This window comes from Neoarius graeffei, chromosome 5 (assembly GCF_027579695.1).
Source record: "Neoarius graeffei isolate fNeoGra1 chromosome 5, fNeoGra1.pri, whole genome shotgun sequence".
Classification (NCBI taxonomy): domain Eukaryota; kingdom Metazoa; phylum Chordata; class Actinopteri; order Siluriformes; family Ariidae; genus Neoarius; species Neoarius graeffei.
The window spans coordinates 37,453,856-37,479,745 of NC_083573.1; the positions used below are offsets into that span (position 1 = coordinate 37,453,856).

General features: G+C 41.1%; 1 protein-coding gene across 2 annotated transcripts in view; it reads right to left on the reverse strand.

Annotated features, from left to right (window-relative positions):
- Positions 1-25,890, reverse strand: part of usp5 (ubiquitin specific peptidase 5 (isopeptidase T)) — a 96,545-nt gene that overhangs the window by 19,283 nt on the left and 51,372 nt on the right. For both annotated transcript variants that reach the window (XM_060921607.1, XM_060921606.1), the window contains exons 8-12: positions 25,691-25,884; positions 18,374-18,445; positions 18,042-18,132; positions 3,236-3,361; positions 3,007-3,160 (exon numbers count right to left, since the gene is read on the reverse strand). In XM_060921607.1, the coding sequence (XP_060777590.1) occupies positions 3,007-3,160; positions 3,236-3,361; positions 18,042-18,132; positions 18,374-18,445; positions 25,691-25,884 (637 nt within the window). The remainder of the gene's footprint in view (positions 1-3,006; positions 3,161-3,235; positions 3,362-18,041; positions 18,133-18,373; positions 18,446-25,690; positions 25,885-25,890) is intronic.

Here is a 25,890-nt window from a genome sequence, read left to right on the forward strand (position 1 = left end):
GCAAAAGAAGCATTTTTTTTCGAAATTTGTGATTTTTGTTTTTTTTCCATCATGTGCAAGTTGAGATCTTGAAGAATGCAATCAGTATTTCAGATAATAGATTGTTTTCTTGGAAAAGCATACATTTTTTGTTGCATATTGTCTCGTTTTTGTCAGGACTGTAGCCTGCTGGGGGGTGTGGGTAAATTACCATATGGGCCATTCACATGATGATTTAAGTCATGTGTTTTTTTTTTTTCCCGCGAATCAGCTGTATGATCCGGGCTGAACGCATGGCTACTTAACCTGCATACAGGCGTGTGATTTCACTATGGAATGAGTTACTAAACAGAGCGCAGAGGAACTGAAACACCGCGAAGCAAACAGACGCACGGTATTTACATCAGAGATCACCATTTCTAGCAAAAAAAACCGCAACCTCATTTTCCAGATTGAATGGAATACTTGAATGATCGGATGATACACGGACCGTTCTAGGATTACATTCCATCGGAGGCATTGATGTGTGCAAGGCGCCGTTTCTCTTTCTGATGGGGTAAGTTTATTAATCTAAGGCTGTGTGGTTATTTTTGCATGTAACGGAGAGTGTTGTGGTTTGGTTAAGCCTAGGTCACAACCGGACGTACGATTTTTTGGCTGTGTGATTTTTGGCGTTTCCCAAATCGCTGCGTTTTTTTTTTTTTGTTCACGGAGAAAGACGCGCGTTGGCCGTAAGTTTGTCTTGCAACCGGAAAAAAACGTAAGCGCCCGTAGAGTTTGTCTGACATGACAAAGAACCTCTGCGGCCGGTCTGCGGCTCGAAAATCAGCACATCACACGCGTGCTCTCGTGCGTTTCATGCGCGCTCTCCGCGTTTCTCTTGTGTTTTTTGCATGTAGACCGGCCGTAGGAGCGCGTACTGTACGGCCAGTTGTGACCGAGGCTTTACATGAAACTAGCGTTGTGTTAGTTGTGTCATCATCGTGCTATCTTTCTTTCTTACGGTGTGAGTAATTTTTCAACCACAAAACGTTAAAGTATACTTTAGGACTTATTTTTGTACTTCATAATTGTGTTGGGCATACTTTGCATGGAAGGAAAATTGATGTGGTGATCTTTGTTTACATGAAAGTAGTATCGTGCTAGCTCATAGGGGGTAGAGCGTTCCTTAATGTCATGCAAATGAGCACCATTATGTGCCCGCCCTGCACCCGGAGTAGCTGAGATGGAAAACTTTGAGGGCGATTTTCTCCCTTTTCTGTTTTAAGAAGTACCACACTTTCAAAAGGCCACACATTCTTCAAATATTATCAGATCTCCACATGGAAGGCATCATTGGAAAGCTTAGAAACTGTACTTTCTGAATCTGTCAATAACTCAAAATGCCCCCGGGCCGACATGTGTCCCTGGATTCTGTGATCAGTCACAAATGTTTAAACTGAGAAAATGTATCATTTAAAGAGAAAAATTAGGTGATTTTAAATTTCATGACAACAACACATCTCAAAAAAGTTGGGACAAGGCCATGTTTCCCACTGTGAGACATCCCCTTTTCTCTTTACAACAGTCTGTAAACGTCTGGGGACTGAGGAGACAAGTTGCTCAAGTTTAGGGATAGGAATGTTAACCCATTCTTGTTAATGTAGGATTCTAGTTGCTCAACTGTCTTAGGTCTTTTTTGTCGTATCTTCCGTTTTATGATGCGCCAAATGTTTTCTATGGATGAAAGATCTGGACTGCAGGCTGGCCAGTTCAGTACCCGGACCCTTCTTCTACGCAGCCATGATGCTGTAATTGATGCAGTATGTGGTTTGGCATTGTCATGTTGGAAAATGCAAGGTCTTCCCTGAAAGAGACGTCGTCTGGATGTGAGCATATGTTGCTCTAGAACCTGGATATACCTTTCAGCATTGATGGTGTCTTTCCAGATGTGTAAGCTGCCCATGCCACACGCACTAATGCAACCCCATACCATCAGAGATGCAGGCTTCTGAACTGAGCGCTGATAACAACTTGGGTCGTCCTTCTCCTCTTTAGTCCGAATGACACGGCGTCCCTGATTTCCATAAAGAACTTCACATTTTGATTCGTCTGACCACAGAACAGTTTTCCACTTTGCCACAGTCCATTTTAAATGAGCCTTGGCCCAGAGAAGACGTCTGCGCTTCTGGATCATGTTTAGATACGGCTTCTTCTTTGAACTATAGAGTTTTAGCTGGCAACGGCGGATGGCACGGTGAATTGTGTTCACAGATAATGTTCTCTGGAAATATTCCTGAGCCCATTTTGTGATTTCCACTACAGAAGCATGCCTGTATGTGATGCAGTGCCGTCTAAGGGCCCGAAGATCACGGGCACCCAGTATGGTTTTCCGGCCTTGACCCTTACGCACAGAGATTCTTCCAGATTCTCTGAATCTTTTGATGATATTATGCACTGTACATGATGATATGTTCAAACGCTTTGCAATTTTACACTGTCGAACTCCTTTCTGATATTGCTCCACTATTTGTCGGCGCAGAATTAGGGGGATTGGTGATCCTCTTCCCATCTTTACTTCTGAGAGCCGCTGCCACTCCAAGATGCTCTTTTTATACCCAGTCATGTTAATGACCTATTGCCAATTGACCTAATGAGTTGCAATTTGGTCCTCCAGCTGTTCCTTTTTTGTACCTTTAACTTTTCCAGCCTCTTATTGCCCCTGTCCCAACTTTTTTGAGATGTGTTGCGGTCATGAAATTTCAAATGAGCCAATATTTGGCATGAAATTTCAAAAAGTCTCACTTTCGACATTTGATATGTTGTCTATGTTCTATTGTGAATACAATATCAGTTTTTGAGATTTGTAAATTATTGCATTCCGTTTTTATTTACAATTTGTTCTTTGTCCCAACTTTTTTGGAATCGGGGTTGTACAATTTTGAAACCATGTTGCTGGGGCTTTAATCCAACATGCATAAATATACTGTACAGATTTTGGCTTCAGTAAATTGTCCTGAATTGAACAAATTCCCAAGATCCTCTCACCTGTGTTAGTGGCCTGGTCCATAGGCACAGGCAGCTGAACTATGTAGTCCACTCGTTGAGTATATTTGGCCTTCTGAGACTGCTGGCACACGATCCTTTCCTCCACCAGGAAGCGGAATGCTTCAGATGGGTTTGGCCCAGACCGGCAGTTCCTCTGTGAGATGGATGGAGGGAGTGAATGAGCAAGAAAAAGAGGGGTGACGAGGGAGGAAGAAGTGATATTACTTACCTCCACCATGTTTATGAAGTGAAGAAAAAACTCCTGAGCATCTTGTTGCCGATTAGTGGAAAATTCAGGGTGGCCTCGCCCAACGAGGGCTTTGAACATGCGTGGTGCTATGCCAACCTGGTCTCCCTGGAAGCAGATCATTAGAAGCAGTTAGTTACTGAAAGTAAGAAATAACACACAATGGACTGTACTGTTATATTTATATATGAGTTTTTTATATTTTAACTGGTTTACTGGGAAAAAAGGCAAATAAGTCTATTATTTTTCTACATAATCACCATTTGGTTCAATGCAAGTGCTCCAGAGCCAAGGATTCACGATTTTTTTTTTTTATTAATGAAATTTAACATTATGGAACGTCCATGAGACAAGTCACTTCCTGTTATCCTTCACCAGCCACTTTTTTTTGGCTCTGCTGAAGTTAATAAGACAAAAACAGAAAAAAAACCAACACAGCTCGTCACAATACTGACAAACTGGAAAGCACCAACCACTGAAGAATTTCCCCATGACTGTTCCGAAGCACTGACCCCTAAGATTCAATCTTTGTCAATGTTCCATAATAGCATCTCCAAACAGAAAAGTTCACCATTCAACAATGTTTTTCACTATTACGTAACAGGTTTTTAAATATATCTGTGTATGGTCCATTACTATAGAAACCATAACGTATTAGAATACTCGCATTAATATTACAGTGCTGAGCATAAATGAGTACACCCCCTTTGAAAAGTAACATTTTAAACAATATCTCAATGAACACAAACAATTTCCAAAACGTTGACAAGACAAAGTTTAATATAACATCTGTTTAACTTATAACGTGAAAGTAAGGTTAATAATATAACTTGGATTACACATTTTTCAGTTTTACTCAAATTAGGGTGGTGCAAAAATGAGTACACCCCACAACAAAAACTACTACATCTAGTACTTTGTATGGCCTCCATGATTTTTAATGACAGCACCAAGTCTTCTAGGCATGGAATGAACAAGTTGGCGACATTTTGCAACATCAATCTTTTTCCATTCTTCAACAATGGCCTCTTTTAGTGACTGGATGCTGGATGGAGAGTGATGCTCAACTTGTCTCTTCAGAATTCCCCAAAGAAAATAATTTCTTTCCACCACAAAGGTGAAGGCTACAAGAAGATCAGCAAAGCTTTACTGATCAGTCAGAATACTGTAGCAAAAGTGGTACAAAAATTTAAGAAAGATGGAACTGCAACCATCTCACAGAGACGTCCAGGTCGTCCACGGAAGTTAACACCTCGACAGGAGCGTCTTCTGATGAGAAGGGTTGAAGAAAATCGGCATGCGAGTTCACTGCAGTTATCTAAAGAAGTAGAAAGCCAAACTGGGGTGACTATTTCCTGCGACACAATACGGCGTACACTGCAGAGGAATGGCATGCATGGATGCCGTCCACAAAAGAAGCCTCTCCTAAAGCCCAGGCACAAAAAAGCCCGCCTAGAGTTTGTCAGGGCCCGTGCTGACAAAGATGAAGACTACTGGGACTCTATACTCTGGAGTGATGAAACCAAGATAAATGTTTTTAGAACTGATGGCTTCAAAACCATATGGCATCGCAAAGGTGAGGAAAACAAAGAAAAATGCACGGTGTCTACAGTGAAACATGGTGGTGGCAGTGTCCTTATGTGGGGCTGCATGAGTGCTGCTGGTGTCGGGGAGCTGCATTTCATTGACGGCATCATGAATTCACAGACGTATTGCTCTATACTGAAAGAGAAGATGCTACCATCACTCCGTGCCCTTGGTCATCGTGCACTTTTCCAACATGACTAAACACACATCTAAGGTGGATTTCTGAAGAAGAACAGGGTGAAAGTGATTCAGTGGCCAAGTATGTCTCCTGATCTGAACCAAATCGAACACCTATGGGGAATTCTGAAGAGACAAGTCGAGCATCACTCTCCATCCAGCATCCAGTCACTGAAAGAGGTCACTCATGCAGCCCCACATAAGGACACTGCCACCACCATGTTTCACTGTAGACACCATGCATTTTTCTTTGTATTCCTCACCTTTGCGACGCCATATGGTTTTGAAGCCATCAGTTCCAAAAACATTTATCTTGGTCTCATCACCCCAGAGTATAGAGTCCCAGTAGTCTTCATCTTTGTCAGCACGGGCCCTGGCAAACTCTAGGCGGGCTTTTTTGTGCCTGGGCTTTAGGAGAGGCTTCTTTTGTGGACAGCATCCATGCATGCCATTCCTCTGCAGTGTACGCTGTATTGTGTCACGGGAAATAGTCACCCCAGTTTGGCTTTCTACTTCTTTAGATAACTGCAGTGAACTCGCATGCCGAATTTCTTCAACCCTTCTCATCAGAAGACGCTCCTGTCGAGGTGTTAACTTCCGTGGACGACCTGGACGTCTCTGTGAGAGGGTTGCAGTTCCATCTTTCTTAAATGTTTGTACCACTTTTGCTACAGTATTCTGACTGATCAGTAAAGCTTTGCTGATCTTCTTGTAGCCTTCACCTTTGTGGTGGAAAGAAATTATTTTCTTTGGGGAATTCTGAAGAGACAAGTTGAGCATCACTCTCCATCCAGCATCCAGTCACTAAAAGAGGCCATTGTTGAAGAATGGAAAAAGATTGATGTCGCAAAATGTCACCAACTTGTTCATTCCATGCCTAGAAGACTTGGTGCTGTCATTAAAAATCATGGAGGCCATACAAAGTACTAGATGTAGTAGGTTTTTTTGTGAGGTGTACTCATTTTTGCACCACCCTAATTTGAGTAAAACTGAAAAATGTGTAATCTAAGTTATATTATTAACCTTACTTTCACGTTATAAGTTAAACAGATGTTATATTAAACTTTGTCTTGTCAACATTTTGGAAATTGTTTGTGTTCATTGAGATATTGTTTAAAATGTTACTTTTCAAAGGTGGTGTACTCATTTACGCTCAGCACTGCATATTACAGCTGGAATTACTGTCAAAGCTCCTGTCGTAGAAAATTAAACATTTCTGATTTGAGAATTCAACCACACTGTGGTACAATAAGCAATAGAGGTCAATTTCAGGGTTCATTTTATATTACAATAGATTTTAAAAAGATTGACAAATATACAGAGGATATTACACGGTAGCACAAAGATATGAAGTTGATCTTTGAGTGGTGAACATATTCATGAGTGCACGAAGCAAACGAGTGATATATTTTTCAACACGAGAAGATAAACTTCATGTCTCTGCGCAACTGTGTAATGTTCTATATATTATATGGACACAGCCACAAAATTTAAATAAATAAATAAATACATAAATACAAGTTAATCAAGAGAATTTTAATTCTGAACTGGTTCGCCATTTTGACAACACCCGTCCAGGCAGCGGGAAAACGCTGGGGGTGACGTCATTGGAGTGAAATATCAGGAATTATTACACATGGACACTTTTTCAATGGAATAAAAACATGTATTCTATTCCCTTCTAACGGGTTTCATTCATTTGGTTTGAGAGCATGGAATATTGTTAGCATACGTGCATTACGTCACTCTACACAATGGAGAATGAGCGTTGAATATGGTTTACGATATTGCATGGTCCTCAAGACAACATGACGTCACACGGCGGAGCTGATGCAAATATCCAATGAGAATTTTCTGCTGCATATGTGCAGAAGCATTTCTTTGTTCGCCGGGAAGGAGAAAGGCGCGTTTAACACCCGAAAGGCTTCCAAAACTTCATTAGATATTCTTCACGCATATTTACAAGAGAAAAACACACCAACGGATGTTGAAAAACTGGAAAAGAGACATGTCAGCTGTACTCGAGTTGAGGGGGGATGGGGGGGATGCCATCTCCCCTGGAATAAAAAATGGTCAAAATCATCCCCCTTCTAAAACAGGCATCTCCCCTTCCTTCCCTTGAGCAATTTTATCAATAAATGTGGACATTACTTCTATTTAACATTGGAATTAGAAATGCCATTCCACCAGTGGCGGCTGGTAGTCTTTCAAACAGGGGAGGCTGGTCGGTTACGATATTTCCAGATTTTAAAAGAAAAAACATCAATTTTGCCCATACTCTTGCCTCTGATCTGGCTGATTGTTGGCAGCGTCACAAACTGTGAAATAACAGGTTCTTTTGGCCCATTAGCCTACTGTCCAATATACATGATGGTGGTGTTGGAGGGTAGGGGTATATTTTAACATTTTATATTTTAAAATTGTGGCATGTTGTTTAAAAATTGATCATTATTGAAAACAGCTCTTTGTCAGGAACCTCAGCAGTAGAGCTGGGTGCCACACATTTCATTCAATGACACTTTCCCTATATTTTACTTATTTTGACTGAGAAATGTTTTATTGACAATTTTGATAACCCTTCACTTTTAATCCAGGTCTGTAGTGTGAAACGTTCTCGGCTGTGTTTTTGTTTAAAAATGTTTTCCAAATTGTAGCTGTGTTTAATTCATATCCAGAGAAATATATATTCCAATATAATATACTCAGCATAAACATTTTAAATAGATTTGATATTTTTGGTCCATCCATGACATATTACTAAAGTAGCCTATTTACTGTTGTTGATGTGGGTCACTTGCTGTTAGCCAATTCACTTTCTCGTACCAGGAGAGCTGAAAGGAACGAGTATTATTCCCGACCTTTTTCACCAAGTCAATTTGAGGCGTTGGTCTACCCTGCTCTTTAATTTTAATTTTTTCCTCGAAAGGAAGACTGGCAAATGGCTTCGCCAAAATTAAATCAGCAATGCTTGGCCTCCGTGTGCAGCTTTCTTGCTAGCTGACTAGCCCCCTCAAGTTCAAGTTCAGTCACTCAAATAAACGAAATTTCTGGAACTAAGATAGCAAACTTGACAACACTATATTTACACTTTATTTACAATGAAAATATATACAAACTAAAAAAGCTGGTAGAAACCGTATGTAATGAATGAAATCGAAATGTAAGCTGATCTCTTACAATACACCACAGCACTCGCGAATCCGCATGGGACTGAACTGAAATTCACCGCTGCCTGTCTATATTTGAAACGAGCTGTCAATCAAAGAAAATATCCAGCCGCTTTCACCAATCACCAGTCTCCTCGCGGAAACTGCCATGTCCCTCCCATGTGAGGCTGGGAGTCCGTGGGCGGGCGTTTTCGCAGTATTTGTCCAATAATCGTCTTGCATTTTGAGATTGACAAGCGCAGAGCTCCCAAATGCCATTGAAGTGCACTGAGGCTGCGCTGCATCGCGCTGTCACGAGGGGGAAGAACTCACGCACACATTAAAGTTATAAGGGAATGATTTCGCACTGTAGTGGGTTGAGCATATATTTCTATGATCCTGGATCTGAAATAGCAATGTTATAAGGTCAGCTATATAACATAAGCCTAGCGCAATTCATCCTACACGATGTTCGTCATTTTTAGAGGAGGCTGAGCCTCCCTCGTTGTCTTAGAGCAATCGCCCATGCATTCCAAGTAGCTTTGCTGAAACTGAGCATACAATAAGCTACCGTGAGAGAGGGCACGCGCAAGCGAAGCGTTTGAGGAGGTGACATTCAGTTGGGGTTCCGTTATTTTTTATTTCATTCGGCGTCAGTGACAGCAGCGGATTGCAGCATCATGGCCAAGCGGAGTGGACAGCAAGACCTAAGCAGGTTCGGCTTTAAGATCGCAAGAAAAAACATTTCCGGAGGTAAGTCAAGAGTTACGAATATCAGTCACACTTTCTGTGAGCCCACTATCATGCTGTAAAGTTCCCGATATGTAGCCTGATTTGTGGGCGGCGGATAACAACACAGCTATCATAATGAATGTTAGTTTGGAGTCTAGCCAGCTATCGATAGCTTACTCAGGTTCATGTTAGCTTTGATTTCTTGTATAAGGCCATTAATTTAATCAGCCTGGACGTTCGTTTGTTATTCTTCAGGCAACAAAAAGTGTTATTCAAGACAGGAAGGCTAAAATAAACGACACTAGCAGTTTTGAAGGCTTCATTGCCTCATTAGAGAGCCGGTCACAACATGTAAGGCAGAGCAGGATTGGTGTAGGACTCGACAAAGGCTACGTTCACACTGCAGGCTGAAGTGACTCAAATCCGATCTTTTCGCCCATATGTGACCTGTATCCGATCTTTTATTGACAATATGAACGACACAGATCCGATTTTTTCAAATCCGACCCAGGCCGTTTGGATATGTGGTCCTAATTCCGATTCCTATCCGCTCTTTTCATATGCGACTTCAGTCTGAACCGCCAGGTCGCATTCATCCGACTTACACGTCATCAACAAGCCACAAACGTCACTATTCTGCGCTGAAGTAGGCGGCGGGTCTCTCAAAAAAAGTTACAACAACATGGCGCATAATCACGGGCGCAGATAGAGGGTGGGACGGGTGGGATTCGTCCCACCCAGATTTAAATTAACCTCGTTCGGTCCCCCCCACTTATAGGGAGGAAAAAACATCTATGCTGTCTTTCTTTGCATAAGGCAAACCTCACGGAAAAATCAAAAGACTAATTACCATTCGGTTTATTGAGGTGCACGGCAGTGTATACATAGTTGCAACAACTCACATAAAACAAAGACTGATATTCGGTTGGTTGAGCTGCGCAGACTGCACAGGTTGCGAGCTCGAGCTTGGTTGCTATGGTAACCCACAACAAGTCTGACAGGCATATCGGGGTTGGGGTTGGTTTGCTGGCAGCTTTGTCCCCCCCAGTTTTTTGTCCCCCCCAGTTCAAAAAACGTATCTGCGCCCCTGCGCATGACATCAGTGCGAGGGACGCTTCGGGCTGTGAAGGTTCTGAATCTTCTCAATGGAAGGACGCAGAGGTTAGGGAGCTGATTTCCATTTGGGGGGATACAGCTATTCAAGCTAGATTGGATGAGTCATACCGCAACCGGGCGGTTTTACTTCCGTAAACACTTGCCATGCTCACTGCGTGTGACGTCGTCGTATCCTGCAATGCGCATGCGCAACACTTTTAGGTCGCTTTTCGTTCATACTGAGGATCACATACAAGTCGCATATATTTGTTAATGTGAACGACCTCACAAAAAAATCGGATTTCACAAAAAAATCGCATTGAGCATTAAGCCTTGCAGTGTGAACGTAGCGATAGTGTCTGCTAAAATGCAGCTTTCTTTTTCTTCGTCATAGGCTCTTCTTCTGTCTCCTCAGTGGGCCTTTTCCCCTTTCCAAAGAAACTTTCCAAAGATGCCTGCTTTTAACTCATTTTGCTAGCTTGTATCCAGTATGTATCAAAGTGCTGCTATGTATCGAAGCAAAGTATCAAAGTATCCAAGGCAGCTCCTTGGTAACCGTCAATGTTAAGGTGTCATGTGACCTAGATAACAGCGGGAATCAACGTTGCAGAAAGAATCCGGTCATTTTTCAAAGCTCAAATCCTCGTTCAGATAATAAATAAATCAGAAATAACATAAGTACTTTTCTTTCCATTAAAATAATAACCGGTATGGACATGCATAATTTGCATTACTCATAAGTATAAACACAATAATAACAAAAAGGAAAAAAAAAATGCATAATGCCTCAAACATCTTTGAGGAAGTTTAGTCTGATTTACAATTTACTGTTGCTTGTTTTAGCTTATTGGTTACCTACCTACCTCTATTTAACTCAATGTTCCCAATGTTCAGCTTTGTATAGACCCCTTCGCAGTAAACGTCATTCATACGTAAGCGGAAATTGCGCGCGCAGCCTGGACCCAAAAAAGACTCAGAAATGCCTAGTTGTTGTGCTGTCGGGTGTCAGAATCGTAGCAGTGATGAGGTTAAAATGTACAGAATTCCAGCAGGATCTCACCCATTCCAAAAAAATCGCCGACGTCTATGGCTACAAGCCATCAAACGTGTAGACTGGGATGAAAGCACCATCAAAAATGCACGGGTTTGCAGCGCCCACTTCATCACAGGTAAGATCAGGCTATTTATTAAATCTTTCTTTTTTATTCTTTCTAGTCTTCGTTTATTGATGTAGCAAAATACTTTGGTAACGTTTGTCTGATTAGCTGGGTCATAGTTACACAATGTAATGAATATTGTTAGCATGTTAACTTAGCTTTGCATGCAGTTTTGTTTGTAGGAGAGGTCTCGCTTGACTCAAGCAGTCCAGATTTTGTGCCATCATTATTTGTGTATGCCGAAAATCACAATTTTAAAGCAAGGATGGAAAGGTAAAATTGCGTGCCCTCGCTCTAAATGCCAACTTACGCTGACTGCTCTAACCTAGCCGCCCCGTTCAGTTTCATTTCTGGTCTCTGCCTCTCGATTTTTACGCAGCTCTGATTTCTCTTAGCTGCTCTCTTTACACTATCATTCCTTTCATGCCATTACCTCCTGCAGATTGCTGTTTAGTGTTGGTATTTGCTGTTGTAGCTAAAGCCACATTGCCATCACATCACTGGCATAATTTGATTAAAACAAAATGAATATGAATGTCCCATTGTTAATCAAGTTCTACATGCCCGCACATAACAATCGTATGCGTCTAAAGACTTGTAGGCACGAAGTTTTTTGTGGGTGTACACTGAAGTCTTGTCAATAAGGTACGAGTATATATCTGGCCATTGTATACCAGGGAACTTACTAACATCATCCGTCCACTCTTTAATTAAATGCGGATCCGGTAGGCGATGTCCACTTGTTAGAGTTAACTTATTTATGTAGCATTCTCGATCTTGTAACGACAATTGTTTGGCATAATCTGACAGCTCATAATGCCGGTCTATGGGCAGCGCCATTGTTTCTGAGTCCAGGCTGCGCGCGCATCCTGGCAACGGTCGGTTTGTTTACAAACATGCGAAGGGGTCTATAAAAATTCTATTGACTTGATATGAAAAAATTCAGTTGTTCATTTACATTGCCTGCTGAGGTTTTAATAAATTATTTACCAAACGATTTAAAAGGAGCCTACCATGACTATGAAGTTACACTTCAAATTTGTCATCTGCATTTCACCCTAATATGGAGAATGTGGTCGGTATGTCAGCCACGAGACTGACTAAATATGACACATGACATCCACACTGTGCATGTTTTACAGTAAAATACCAGTGTATTATGTTTTTTACAACAATAAAAAGGGTACACAGTGTGTACTACACACTTTATCAGCACAAAATACTGTATGTCTGGTAAATGAACAAGGTCAACAGACCTATGTTGTGTGCAAACCCTCCTAAAAGCAAACCAGTTTCCCACCGACGGACCAACCGATGAGTCGACACGCGACTAAAAATTTCACCATCCCCCCTGGTTTGATTTTACAACTCGAGCACTGCATGTCAGAGATGTAAAATGTCCATGCTAGCGAGCAACTGTGACAATTTCTAAACAAACATGGCTGCCAGATGGGCTTCTTTAAATACGGAAGAGTTTGAGAGAATTTTGAAAGATGCATTGAACACCCGAAAGGAATGGATATGTATACAACCCCGATTCCAAAAAAGTTGGGACAAAGTACAAATTGTAAATAAAAACGGAATGCAATAATTTACAAATCTCAAAAACTGATATTGTATTCACAATAGAACATAGACAACATATCAAATGTCGAAAGTGAGACATTTTGAAATTTCATGCCAAATATTGGCTCATTTGAAATTTCATGACAACAACACATCTCAAAAAAGTTGGGACAGGGGCAATAAGAGGCTGGAAAAGTTAAAGGTATAAAAAAAGGAACAGCTGGAGGATCAAATTGCAACTCATTAGGTCAATTGGCAATAGGTCATTAACATGACTGGGTATAAAAAGAGCATCTTGGAGTGGCAGCGGCTCTCAGAAGTAAAGATGGGAAGAGGATCACCAATCCCCCTAATTCTGCGCCGACAAATAGTGGAGCAATATCAGAAAGGAGTTCGACAGTGTAAAATTGCAAAGAGTTTGAACATATCATCATCTACAGTGCATAATATCATCAAAAGATTCAGAGAATCTGGAAGAATCTCTGTGCGTAAGGGTCAAGGCCGGAAAGCCATACTGGGTGCCCGTGATCTTCGGGCCCTTAGACGGCACTGCATCACATACAGGCATGCTTCTGTATTGGAAATCACAAAATGGGCTCAGGAATATTTCCAGAGAACATTATCTGTGAACACAATTCACCGTGCCATCTGCCGTTGCCAGCTAAAACTCTATAGTTCAAAGAAGAAGCCGTATCTAAACATGATCCAGAAGCGCAGACGTCTTCTCTGGGCCAAGGCTCATTTAAAATGGACTGTGGCAAAGTGGAAAACTGTTCTGTGGTCAGACGAATCAAAATGTGAAGTTCTTTATGGAAATCAGGGACGCCGTGTCATTCGGACTAAAGAGGAGAAGGACGACCCAAGTTGTTATCAGCGCTCAGTTCAGAAGCCTGCGTCTCTGATGGTATGGGGTTGCATTAGTGCGTGTGGCATGGGCAGCTTACACATCTGGAAAGACACCATCAATGCTGAAAGGTATATCCAGGTTCTAGAGCAACATATGCTCCCATCCAGACGACGTCTCTTTCAGGGAAGACCTTGTATTTTCCAACATGACAATGCCAAACCACATACTGCATCAATTACAGCATCATGGCTGCGTAGAAGAAGGGTCCGGGTACTGAACTGGCCAGCCTGCAGTCCAGATCTTTCACCCATAGAAAACATTTGGCGCATCATAAAACGGAAGATACAACAAAAAAGACCTAAGACAGTTGAGCAACTAGAATCCTACATTAGACAAGAATGGGTTAACATTCCTATCCCTAAACTTGAGCAACTTGTCTCCTCAGTCCCCAGACGTTTACAGACTGTTGTAAAGAGAAAAGGGGATGTCTCACAGTGGGAAACATGGCCTTGTCCCAACTTTTTTGAGATGTGTTGTTGTCATGAAATTTAAAATCACCTAATTTTTCTCTTTAAATGATACATTTTCTCAGTTTAAACATTTGATATGTCATCTATGTTCTATTCTGAATAAAATACGGAATTTTGAAACTTCCACATCATTGCATTCCGTTTTTATTTACAATTTGTACTTTGTCCCAACTTTTTTGGAATCGGGGTTGTAATAATAATGGCATTTTTTTTTCATGGTATATCATATATTCCATTCAGCTAGCAGGATATTGAATTCCTCTTCGACTCGTTCAGTATCATGCTAGCTGAATGGAATATATCTGATATACCACTCAACGCCAGCCAATATTAATTATGTCACTCAAAGCCACGATACATTTCAGATGAAAAATGCAAGTTTTTCAACATGAGAAGATAAACTCCAGATCTTCAAGCTGAAGTGTGATGTTCTTTTTTATTATACAGACGCATTCACAAACCAAAAAAGTACCCAAATTTATAGATTTCCTCACGAGTGACATACAGAGATTTGTGTCACGGTTTTAGTTCTCCATGTCCCGGATGCAGCGCCTATGAAAAATACGAGTAGTACCCTCAAAGCTTACCTTAGAGGATGCATCATATCATACGCATCGCACCAAAATAAAATTAGGAAAGCTAAAACAGACGGACCTTTCCAATGCCATTTTTAACACTGATTGTCAGTATGCACTGAATCCATCTCCTGAGCTCTATAAACAACGCCTTGACCTTCAGGCCGAGTTTGACCTCCTGTCAACAGGGGCAGCAGAGAGGTTATTGCTAAAGTCTCGTGGCTCTTACTACAAATATGGTGATAAAGCCAGTCACCTTCTAGCACATCAGCTAAAGCGTCAGGCAGCAGAGCGTACTATTCCACAAATTAAAAACCTCTCGGGAACATTAACTTTCGACCCTGTTGAGATAAACTCTACTTTTAAGTCCTATTATTCTTCACTTTATACCTCCGAGTTCCCAGCCAACTCCAACAACATGATCCATTTTCTTAATAGCTTGGATATCCCTAATATAAATTCCACTCTAGCTGATCAACTTGATGTCTCTATAAATTTGGATGAGGTTGTGGGTTCCATCATGTCATTGCAATCAGGTAAAGCTCCTGGTCCAAATGGTTTTCCCCCAGAATTCTATAAGAAATTTCACATTCAATTAACCCCATTGCTTCTATCTGCGCTTGAGGAATCTCTAAAGCAAGGTTCACTCCCCCCCCCCTCACTCTAAGACCAGCTTCAATTTCTCTTCTGTTAAAGGAGGGGAAAGACCCTGATCTGTGTGGCTCCTGCAGGCCTCTGATGCCCCTTTTCCACCAAATCAGTTCCAGGGCTGGTTCGGGGCCAGTGCTTAGTTTGGAACCGGGTTTTCTGTTTCCACTGACAAAGAACTGGCTCTGGGGCCAGAAAAACCGGTTCCAGGCTAACACCAACTCTCTGCTGGGCCAGAGGAAAGAACCGCTTACGTCAGCAGGGGGGCGGAGTTGTTAAGACCGACAACAATAGCAAGACCGCGAAAGATCGCCATTTTTAAGCGACGAGAAGCAGCAGCTGTACAAACGCGAAGTCATCCATTATTATTGTCGTTGTTGCTGCTGCTTCATCTTCTTCTTCGTGTTGTTGTTGCTTCGATGTTCGCGCCAAGGTTTATGCAAATGCAGCGATGTAACTGACGTATACAGCGACGTAATGACGTGGCTTCCCTTAGCACCGCGAGCTATGGAAAAGCAAACTGGTTCTCAGCTGGCTCGCAAGTTGAACGAATTGTGAACCAGCACTGGCCCCGAACCAGCCCTGGAACTGATTTGGTGGAAAAGGGGTACGAGTTATCAGTTAAATTAATGAAAATGTAAACAACTGATATGGCTCACCTAAACTGGGTGCAATTTGAAATATATTGCCTTGATAAAATACCACGCACTGTTATGTTTTATAATTCTTTTCTGTACCATACTACAGTATGCACTTTGGTTTTATTTTTGTTGGTGGAGATAAATTTGATAGTGCCTCTCACTTAAACGAGTGCAATCTTAAGTATCTGTGATATGGCTGACCTAGACCGATAGACTGTTATGATGTCTGATTTATGTTCAAAATAGACAAAAGTTATTACAGTAGCGGTCCATGTGTGGATTTATGTGCATTTGTTGTTCTGCATTTATAAAATATATTGACTCCTTCAGTATGCTGTTGTAATTTCTTTATTTATTACTGTGATTACTTATATTCTCCGGCCCCTTATTTTGCCTCAGATTCATGAACTGGCCCCAATTCCAAATTATTTGAATAGCCCTGATCTACTATGTTTAAGACTACTTTCCAACCCACCAACTTTTAACTGTTCTCCTTCTCTACCAGCCTCCTACTTAAGATATATCTAATCTCCTCAATGGTACTGTAAAGTCTTCCTATTCTTCACTTTAGGGCCTCTCGTTATGATCTTATCACAAATACACCATAACTGTGATTGTTATGCAGACAACCGCCAAAGATCTGGCCACCAGTGTCCCTCTTTTTTTTGGGTGTGTGTATTTATTCTTTACAGTTTATTTGTCTTGTTTTTGCTTTGTTCTCATTTTTTTGTTCTCCTTTACTGTTAATGTTTTAGATGTCCTTGCTTGTGATTTGTGTGCCTGTGATTTATTTGTATGCCTGTTTTGTGAAGGGATGGGAATGGTTGGGTGGGAGGGAGTGGGAGTTTGTGCTCGTTGACTTTCATACGAATATTTGTACTAGGGTGCATCAGTTGCCCCCTAAAAATGAAAAGTTCCTCCAATCAGGATGCATTTTTGTTTTTATGTTCCTTTTGGTAAGAAAACACACTGGGTGAAATATTTTGACAAAATTCTAAAGTTTAATGGTGGCACCAGGAGCTCAAAGTTATGGAAAAAGCTGCTATTTTATGACTTTTATGACAAAATTTCGATCACTTTTCATGAAACATTATGGCACCTTATAGAGTATACCAAATATCTTAGATACACATTTTTAGTACATATTCTAAATATATTATCAAGCACAGTTTGAGTTTTAGCTGCTCATTGAATCATTGTTCAACTACTTTTAAACAATACAAATGTATTATGAATCACATTAATGCTTCTTAATCCCTTGCAAAGGTTCTTAACATGATCTCTGGCTCACAAGAAATCAATAAATGGAGTCCAACATTGTGATTCAAACCTTACGCGAAAACATAAAATAAGCGTTTTTTGGCAAAAAAAAAATGAACGTCATGGTGCCACCATTAGACTTTTGAATATGGTCAAAACATTTTACAGGATGTCTTTATTGGTGAAAAGGAACACCCAAACAAAAATGCATCAGATTTTATGAAAGTGAGGGCAACTGATGCCACCCTAATTTGTACTGTAAATTTTACATCTCATTCTCATCTCATTATCTCTAGCCGCTTTATCCTGTTCTACAGGGTCGCAGGCAAGCTGGAGCCTATCCCAGCTGACTACGGGCGAAAGGCGGGGTACACCCTGGACAAGTCGCCAGGTCATCACAGGGCTGACACATAGACACAGACAACCATTCACACTCTCATTCACACCTACAGTCAATTTAGAGTCACCAGTTAACCTAACCTGCATGTCTTTGGACTGTGGGGGAAACCGGACCACCCGGAGGAAACCCGAGCACCCGGAGGAAACCCACGCGGACACGGGGAGAACATGCAAACTCCACACAGAAAGGCCCTCGCCGGCCCCGGGGCTCGAACCCAGGACCTTCTTGCTGTGAGGCGACAGCGCTAACCACTACACCACCATGCTGCCCTGAATTTTACATTTGTGCTTTAAAAATTAATAAATAAACCTTGACCAAAAAGTCGTGCATTTCCCAGAAAAACACTTGTGTCCATATCATATAAACAAATACAAGAGCTGATCAAAGACAGACATGATACACTGAAGCAAATCCAGTCCAGTCCTACCCTGGGTTCAGCAGACGCACTGGGGTCATCACCTGGATCTGGAGCGGGCTTCGAGTATTCTCCCGAGAGCAAACCATGACCCAGTTTTGCTCTGCCAGCCGAAGAGAAAGTTGAGAAAGACAGAAGAAGGAATTCTGACTGTCTGCTTTTGAAGTGATTTGCAATTTTAAATACAATCGATCAAACAAAAGTGCATTTCTCCTTCAGATTTCCGCTACGTTGCTGGCTTTGTCATTACTCTCCTGCAACCTCTGCTGGTGACTTCAAAATGTTTCAGCAAATGAGCATGTCACACACGCGGCCGTAACAAGCTGTGTGTGGAATATACTCACACTTGTGTTTTAAAGTCTTGGCTGGGATCACTTGGGGCTTCATCCAGGATCTTGTCAACGCTGGACACGTACCTATGAACGCAAGTTAAAGAGAAACACTTATGAGTAGCACGCTGTGTGAGCACAATCGCTATCAGGCGCGTTCAAATGTAAATAACTTTTCTAGAATTTCACCAAAACTCATTGAATTTTCAGCATTGTAAGAGAACTCCCTAAAGTATTATTCAGCAAAACCCCAGAATGATAGCACAAATCTAGAATTTTTAACAGAATTTTAGTTCTTAAAATTTAATGCAATTATGGACGTCACGTGTAACATTTACACCAGTGAAAAATCACTTTGAATGCTGTTTTGAAAGTTTTGATCAAATATTCTCTAAAAAAAAAAAAAAGCTTCAATATTATCAACACAGTCTTTTAATGTATCAAAAAATAATTTTGATAAAGCAAGGAAATTCAGAAGAAAATTTGTTTTTTCTTTTGCTTGTTGTGCGCATCACGCTACCAAAATCTAACTAACCCTTTCACGAACAATTCCAACTTTCATGGACTTGTAGTGCGAATAAACCTTTCAAAAAAATATATAATACTTCTCACCTAGCCTAGTAAAGGGCAATTCCATGTAAATGTCAACCTCACCATGCAAAAATAAAGCAGCATGTAATACATCAAAACCACTCCCAGAGATATCACCTAGGCCTGTATTTTACAGATGTGAATAAGTTGAACCAATTTGTAACCAACCTAATATGTCACCGTCAGTCTTTCTTTCTTATAATGTAAACCCCAAGCTAAAATCAACTTTGATGATGTACAATTCTATATTATTGCCACAAGCCACAGAAATGTATGCTAAAATCCACAAAACAGCAAAACAATAGCCATCCTAAATATTATTTAAGAACTTTGATAGTTTTAGCTGATATTTAGAGAGTTTTTCAAAGGGTTATGGTGGTTAAATTGCTGATTTTCTAAACATATGCCATGTCTATTTCAGACGCGTCACATCCATAACGGAATTTCGTCACATCCATAACGCTGACTTTTCCTTCCGAAACTCTGCATGAAATACAAAATATTTTAAACAAAGATTTTTTAATATTCACCTTGGACCCCTCTATCAAATGGATATCTCCATTTCGACATTAGGTTTACAATTTCACAGAGTTTGATAAAAATGTACAGTCACCCAAGAAAAGTGATACTTTTTCTGTCACATCCGTAACGCATCTTTTATTGGCATTTTCTGGCATGCCCTAGATGTACTATGGGAATTGTTCTTGTTCTATCACTTCTCCAGTATGGTACAGCCTTAAAATATGCAACACCTGTTTAAATACTGGGAGACGATAAAACATGCACTGGGTCATTTGTTGCCATTTTGAGTTCAAGTGTCACGTCCATAACGCTGGAATTGCTCTAAACTAGACCCAACCACCTAGCGGCCAAAAATATTTTTGCCTAGCGAGTGGGTCTAGCCTCGCACCATATAAACAAAAACACCCCGGGCATCAAATCGTGCCCGCCAATCACAACGCAAGGTTTTTGTTTGGATTCTTTGGGCGGGCTTTTGCAGGAGTGATGACAAGGCTGCGCGACGCTGGAGAAAGCACAACAGGAAAGATGGCTACGGCTAGTGAACAGCGTGCGTTTGATTCCGCTTTGGAATCAGTTTTAGAAGAATCAGACTTGGAGTTTTCGTTGAAACATGAGCAGGAAGAGGCTCTCCGCTCATTCCTTTTCAAGAAGGACGTTTTCGCTGTTTTGCCGACCGGCTATGGCAAAAGTCTGATCTACCAGCTGGCTCCGCTCGTAGCCAAAAGGATGGGGCTAGTTTGTGCAGTACGAAGAATTAATAAACAGCTTTGAAACATGACTTTTTGATTGTTTCTTATTTTCCCGTTATTTTAAATTTAAGGGAAATTATTTCACCAAACACCACTAAATAAAAACTCTCAAAAACAGTTTAAGCAAACCCTTGAAAAACACTTGAAAAAAATGTGTATGTGGTACAGACTCCAAACTTGTGGTCATTATCTCCAAACTTCTTAATATCTAGAACCTGTTTATTAATTAATACGCATTTTGAAAAATTATTTATTTCAAGGCCTCCCCCACTGCTTTCTGTCGCTCTGACTACGTCACAGTCACTGTTGCGCTGATTGGTCAGAGCGTTGGCCTATACGCACAGAGACAGTTTGAAAGACAGCGGTTTGTTCCTCCGACCCGCTTCAGAAATGTCTACGGATCGAGGCCAGACTAAATGTTCACATTTAGTCTGGCTTGCCAGGCTACTTCTCACCCAGTAAATTAGAATCCTGGTGATTTATATCCTCGTAGCTTCAGTAGATCTAGAGATTTAGTAAATCCCAAACGCTGTGAAACACGCCAGTGAGAAGTGCTGCTGTAGTTGAGAAACTCCTTTCTCCCGCTTCCAACTAACTCCGTGACCCATACCAAAATAACAATGTCATGCTCATCACTTAAGGATGATTTATGCCAAGTTTCACGGAAAAATACAGCGAAATAAACTTGCTAGAAGCATTTTTCAAAATCCCAAACATTGTGAAACATTTCTTGTAGGGTTTCAGGTTACAAATTTCGAGAATAGAGAAATTGCGGCGCAAACGTTTGCCACTAAACTCGCGAAAATACTCCATCCTAGCGAGTTTCACAACCGAACTAGGCTACGTGACAGTCCGTGACCACCCAGGAATGTTCTAGAAGGTACGCTTCTAGGCACGTGCGATCGAGAAAGACGCCACGTGAAGGTAGTAAAGGTAGTATTTCCACTGTCTTATGACGTTTTTGCTTGTTTTAGCGCGATAAACATTGCATTATGGGTAATCATTAAAATGCTGATTTCAAGGTTAAAATGGGTAAAAACAACTAATTTATATAGATATTGTAAAAAATTGTGCCTAGTAGTTATTTCAGTACATAAAATCAAAACCTGAATTTATTTTTTTCCCTATGTTACACCATTGTGCATCTATAGCATGCTACTCATCACTATAAAAGCACATTCTCCATAGTTCACGTAACACTTTCTCCTTTAAACCTCTTCAAGATACTATATTTATATCTAGTTATGGTTCGACGCTATAACGTTTCAAATTTTCCACCAGATAACAACAACAACAACGCGGGTGAATCAGATCACAGAATGATCGGCACAGATTTCTCCTTAATAAACGAGCTGACAGAGGCGGAAAAAAAGTGTAGGAACAACCAAATGGAATGTTTGTGCAACGCTTTTGGTTTTATAATTATTGGAAGTCAAAAATGTGGGTGTATTGCACACATTTCGAGAAGCATGGAATTTGCAGCAACAGGTCTTTTTTGCGCAGGCTAGGCCATTTTCCACATTCAGCAGGTTTAAAAGGCTACGCTGGGAAACAATCATATTGTAAACAGCACTGCAACACTGAGATTAGTGCGTCTGGTTTAAAATCAGCTTCATTGTCTTTACATTGTACTGCTTACTGAAACAATCACAGTGCTGAGGCACAAACAGGTTATTTAATCAGAGATTTGCTTCTTACATCACTACACGTATAGGGAGACGGATAAAAATTGCGAATAATGTCCAAAATTTCAGGTACAACCTAGCCTGGGCCCGCCCATCCTAAGTGTGACGCAACACGAGGGCCTGTTGCGAACTTAGTCTGGCAAGGCAAGCTATCTCCAGCTCTTCCAAGCTCCCGAAAAATCGGGAGCCAATCAACTTTGAGCATCTCCAACGGCCCTGGGTAGAGGCGTGTTCAAGGCAGTGACGTAGTAGAACTGCGACCGGAAGCCATAGATTGTTTACAGAATCTATGCCGGAAGCGCTTCATTCACTAGAAACATTACGAACATGGAGCAGCGACAAGCCTTTGACACAGCGGTAGATGCTGTATTGAAAGTATTCAACGGGAAGTTCTCATTGAAAACGGAGCAAAGAGCAGCCCTGGAGGTATTTATCTTCTTCCTGTTACTCAAGCAGTTTCCGTCGCGTCACGTACGTCAGAGGAAAGAGTGATGTGATTGGTTTAAGCTTCGTCACAGCCTTTTCTGGCTTCGACCAGTAGCAAACTGAGGCATTTCAGGGAGGCGGGTCAACCACGCCTTTGGGAAACGGTTGGGCTTAATATCTTTGCCAGACCAAATGCTCGCAGAGCTTTGAAGTCGCGTTAGCCAGACTAGGTACAACCCCAATTCCTAAAAAAAGTTTAGATGCTGTGTAAACTGTAAATAAAAACAGATTGGGAAGCTTTGCAAATCATGGAAACCCTATGTTTCATTGAAAATAGTACAAAGACAACATATCAAAATGCTGAAACTGAGAAATTGTATTGTTTTTTGAATAATATATGCTCCTTTTGAATTTGACGTCAGCAACACATTTCAAAAAAGTTGGGACAGGGGCGTGTTTACCACTGTGTTGCATTGCCTCTACTTTTAAGAACACTGTAAATGTTTGGAAACTGAAGAGACCAATTGCTGTAGTTTTGAAAGAGAAAATGTTGGCCCGTTCTTGCCTGATATACAATTTCAGCTGCTCAACCGCTCTGGGTCTCCTTTTTTGCATTTTGCGCCAAAGGTTTTAAATGGAAGACAGGTCTGGACTGCAGGCAGGCCAGTTTAGCACCCAGACTCTTTTACTACGGAGCCATGCAGTTTTAATACGTGTAGAAAGCAGTGTCGTAGTCGAGTCACTAAATCTTCAGTCCGAGTCCCCAGTGTTCAAGTCCGAGTCAAGTCCAAGTCATTTAAAAAAAAAAAAAGAAGAAAAAAAAAAAAGGAGTTGAGTCCAAGTTGAGTCCAACACTCCAACCGCACCATTTAACGGTGGCTGTTTTGGCGCCATTAACATTAGCTTGTTCCTGAACATGACGTATGAACAAGTGAACGTGCATGAGGTGGTTGGGAGACGGATGTAAGTGCAGGTGGTGTGTTTATTAATGCAAGTGAAGAGGGTAAACGATCCAGAATGGCAGGTAAAATCGTAAAACGAGCAATAGGTTGAGCGAAACACAAACGGGCTATCATAGACTCGGCAGGATCAAAGTCGAGAAACAGGAAATCAGGGATCAGGAACCCAAAACAAGACTCGGTAATGTGTCAGCAACACAACTCAATACTTTGCAAAGGAAGTGTGTTTTCACAGTTTTTATACAGGTGCGCTGTTTGCGCCTTAATCCTGTGCAGGTACGAGTGGTTTACGTCCACTTGGCGCGCGCTGTCCGGAACGTGCCAGAGAGTCTGATGCACACGCCAAGGTGCACAGGTGTGACATTAGGGTGGCATCAGTTGCCCTCACTTTCATAAAATCTGATGCATTTTTGTTTGGGTGTTCCTTTCCACCAATAAAGACATCCTGTAAAATTGTTTGACCATATTCAAAAGTCTAATGGCGGCACCATGAGGTTCATTTTTTGCCAAAAAACGCTTATTTTATGTTTTCGTGTAAGGTTTGAATCACAATGTTGGACTCCATTTATTGATTTCTTGTGAGCCAGAGATCATGTTAAGAACCTTTGCAAGGGATTGAGAAGCATTAATGTGATTCATAATACATTTGTATTGTTTAAAAGTCGTTGAACAATGATTCAATGAACAGCTAAAACTCAAACTGTGCTTGATAATATATTTAGAGTATGTACTAAAAATGTGTATCTAAGATATTTGGTATACTCTATAAGGTGCCATAATGTTTCATGAAAAATGATCGAAATTTTGTCATAAAAGTCATAAAATAGCAGCTTTTTCCATAACTTTGAGCTCCGGGTGCCACCATTAAACTTTTGAATTTTGTCAAAATATTTCACCCAGTGTGTTTTCTTACCAAAAGGAACATAAAAACAAAAATGCATCATGATCGGAGGAACTTTTCATTTTTAGGGGGCAACTGATGCACCCTATATGACACCCTTGCACAAAATTAAAGTAGATATAAATATCTTATGCCAAAGTATTATGGCATGTTACAAAAAATAAAGAAAAAATCCGAGTCCTCGTCTCCATTTTCTGAGTCCTAATGCAGTTGATGCACGAGTACGAGTCCAAGTCATCAGTGCTCAAGTCCGAGTCGAGTAGGGCTGTGCAATTAATCGAATTTTGATCACGATTTCGATTTTTGTGTCAAACGATCTCAAAATTCATATAATCGAGTTGAAACGATTATTTTGCCATTTGTCGGGGACGCGCACACGCAATACATTTCCTTCCCGCGGGCCCATGCGCAGACTTGCCGACAACACTCACGCGGCGGAAGCAGTGTGTGTCTCTCTATGGCTCTCCACTCATGCAGCTGAAATTGTTTGGCGCGAGGCAGGCTCACAAGATGACAGAAGGAGGGCAGAATCGGTTGGTCGACAAAAAGGGACGAAAAACGTCTGTAATATGGGATCACTTTGGATTCGAAGAATCCGACATGGAACAGAAGCGCATCGCGTGTAAGAATTGCAATAAGGTCGTATCTGCGCCTCTTGGCAACACTACAAACCTCTTCAACCACCTGAAACTGAGCCATAAAGTTATTCACGACGAAACAAACAAACAAAAAGATAAAGCCGATGCCGCCACAACCAGCAAGACAATGCAGCCATCCATTTCAGCCACTCTCTACAATGCCACTCCGTCTGCCACGAGTTCGGAGAGGCACAACGCACTCACAGCATCCATCGGATATTATTTAGCCAAAGACATGCAGCCTATATACATTTGTTTTTCTCGGTCTTATGTCAAAAGAATATTTTTATTTTGTTTTATACATCGCAAACTTAAGTTTTTCTAGACTATATTTATTTTCAGTTTGAAAGAAAGGTGAACGTAAATGATCAACAACAAAGAGGGGTTTTTTTGTTTTACAGAAAAATGCTGAATAAATGCATTGTTTCAAAAAATCGTTTGAATAGTCGTGATTTCAATATTGACTGAAATAATCGTGATTATTATTTTTTCCATAATCGAGCAGCCCTAGAGTCGAGTCACGAGTCCTTAAAATCGGAGCACGAGTCGGACTCAAGTACCACAAGCCTGGCAGAAAGCGGTTTAGCATTGTTAATTTCATTTGTTTTCGTGAATTACAAAAAAAAAATAATAATAATTTTATGAGATCAACCTCTACAAAATGTGTGTACTCAGGATTGGGTCTGTACCGAGAGTCAATTTCTTTGGAAGAAATTGATTTGAGTAAATGTCGACTTTATAGTTATATTTGCAGCTGGTTCAGCCAAACACTGTAGACAAGAATGAAAGACATTAGAATGAAGTGGCATGTCACAGTGAAAGAAAACCTAAGCAGTAACATGCAAGCTGAGAGATACTGACTTTTCCTGGAAGTCGGGGATGGTGAAGAGCACTTGCATGACTGAGTTGAGGTAGCAGCTGTTGCCCAGGTTCTTCATACCCGTGAGCCCAGGGCCCCAGAGAGGCCTCAGCGTGGTGCCAGACTCCTGGATCACTTCCCACTCACCCACACGCTGGTTCACTGCAATCTCTAATTCAGTCATAGTGCGTTCTGTCTGCAA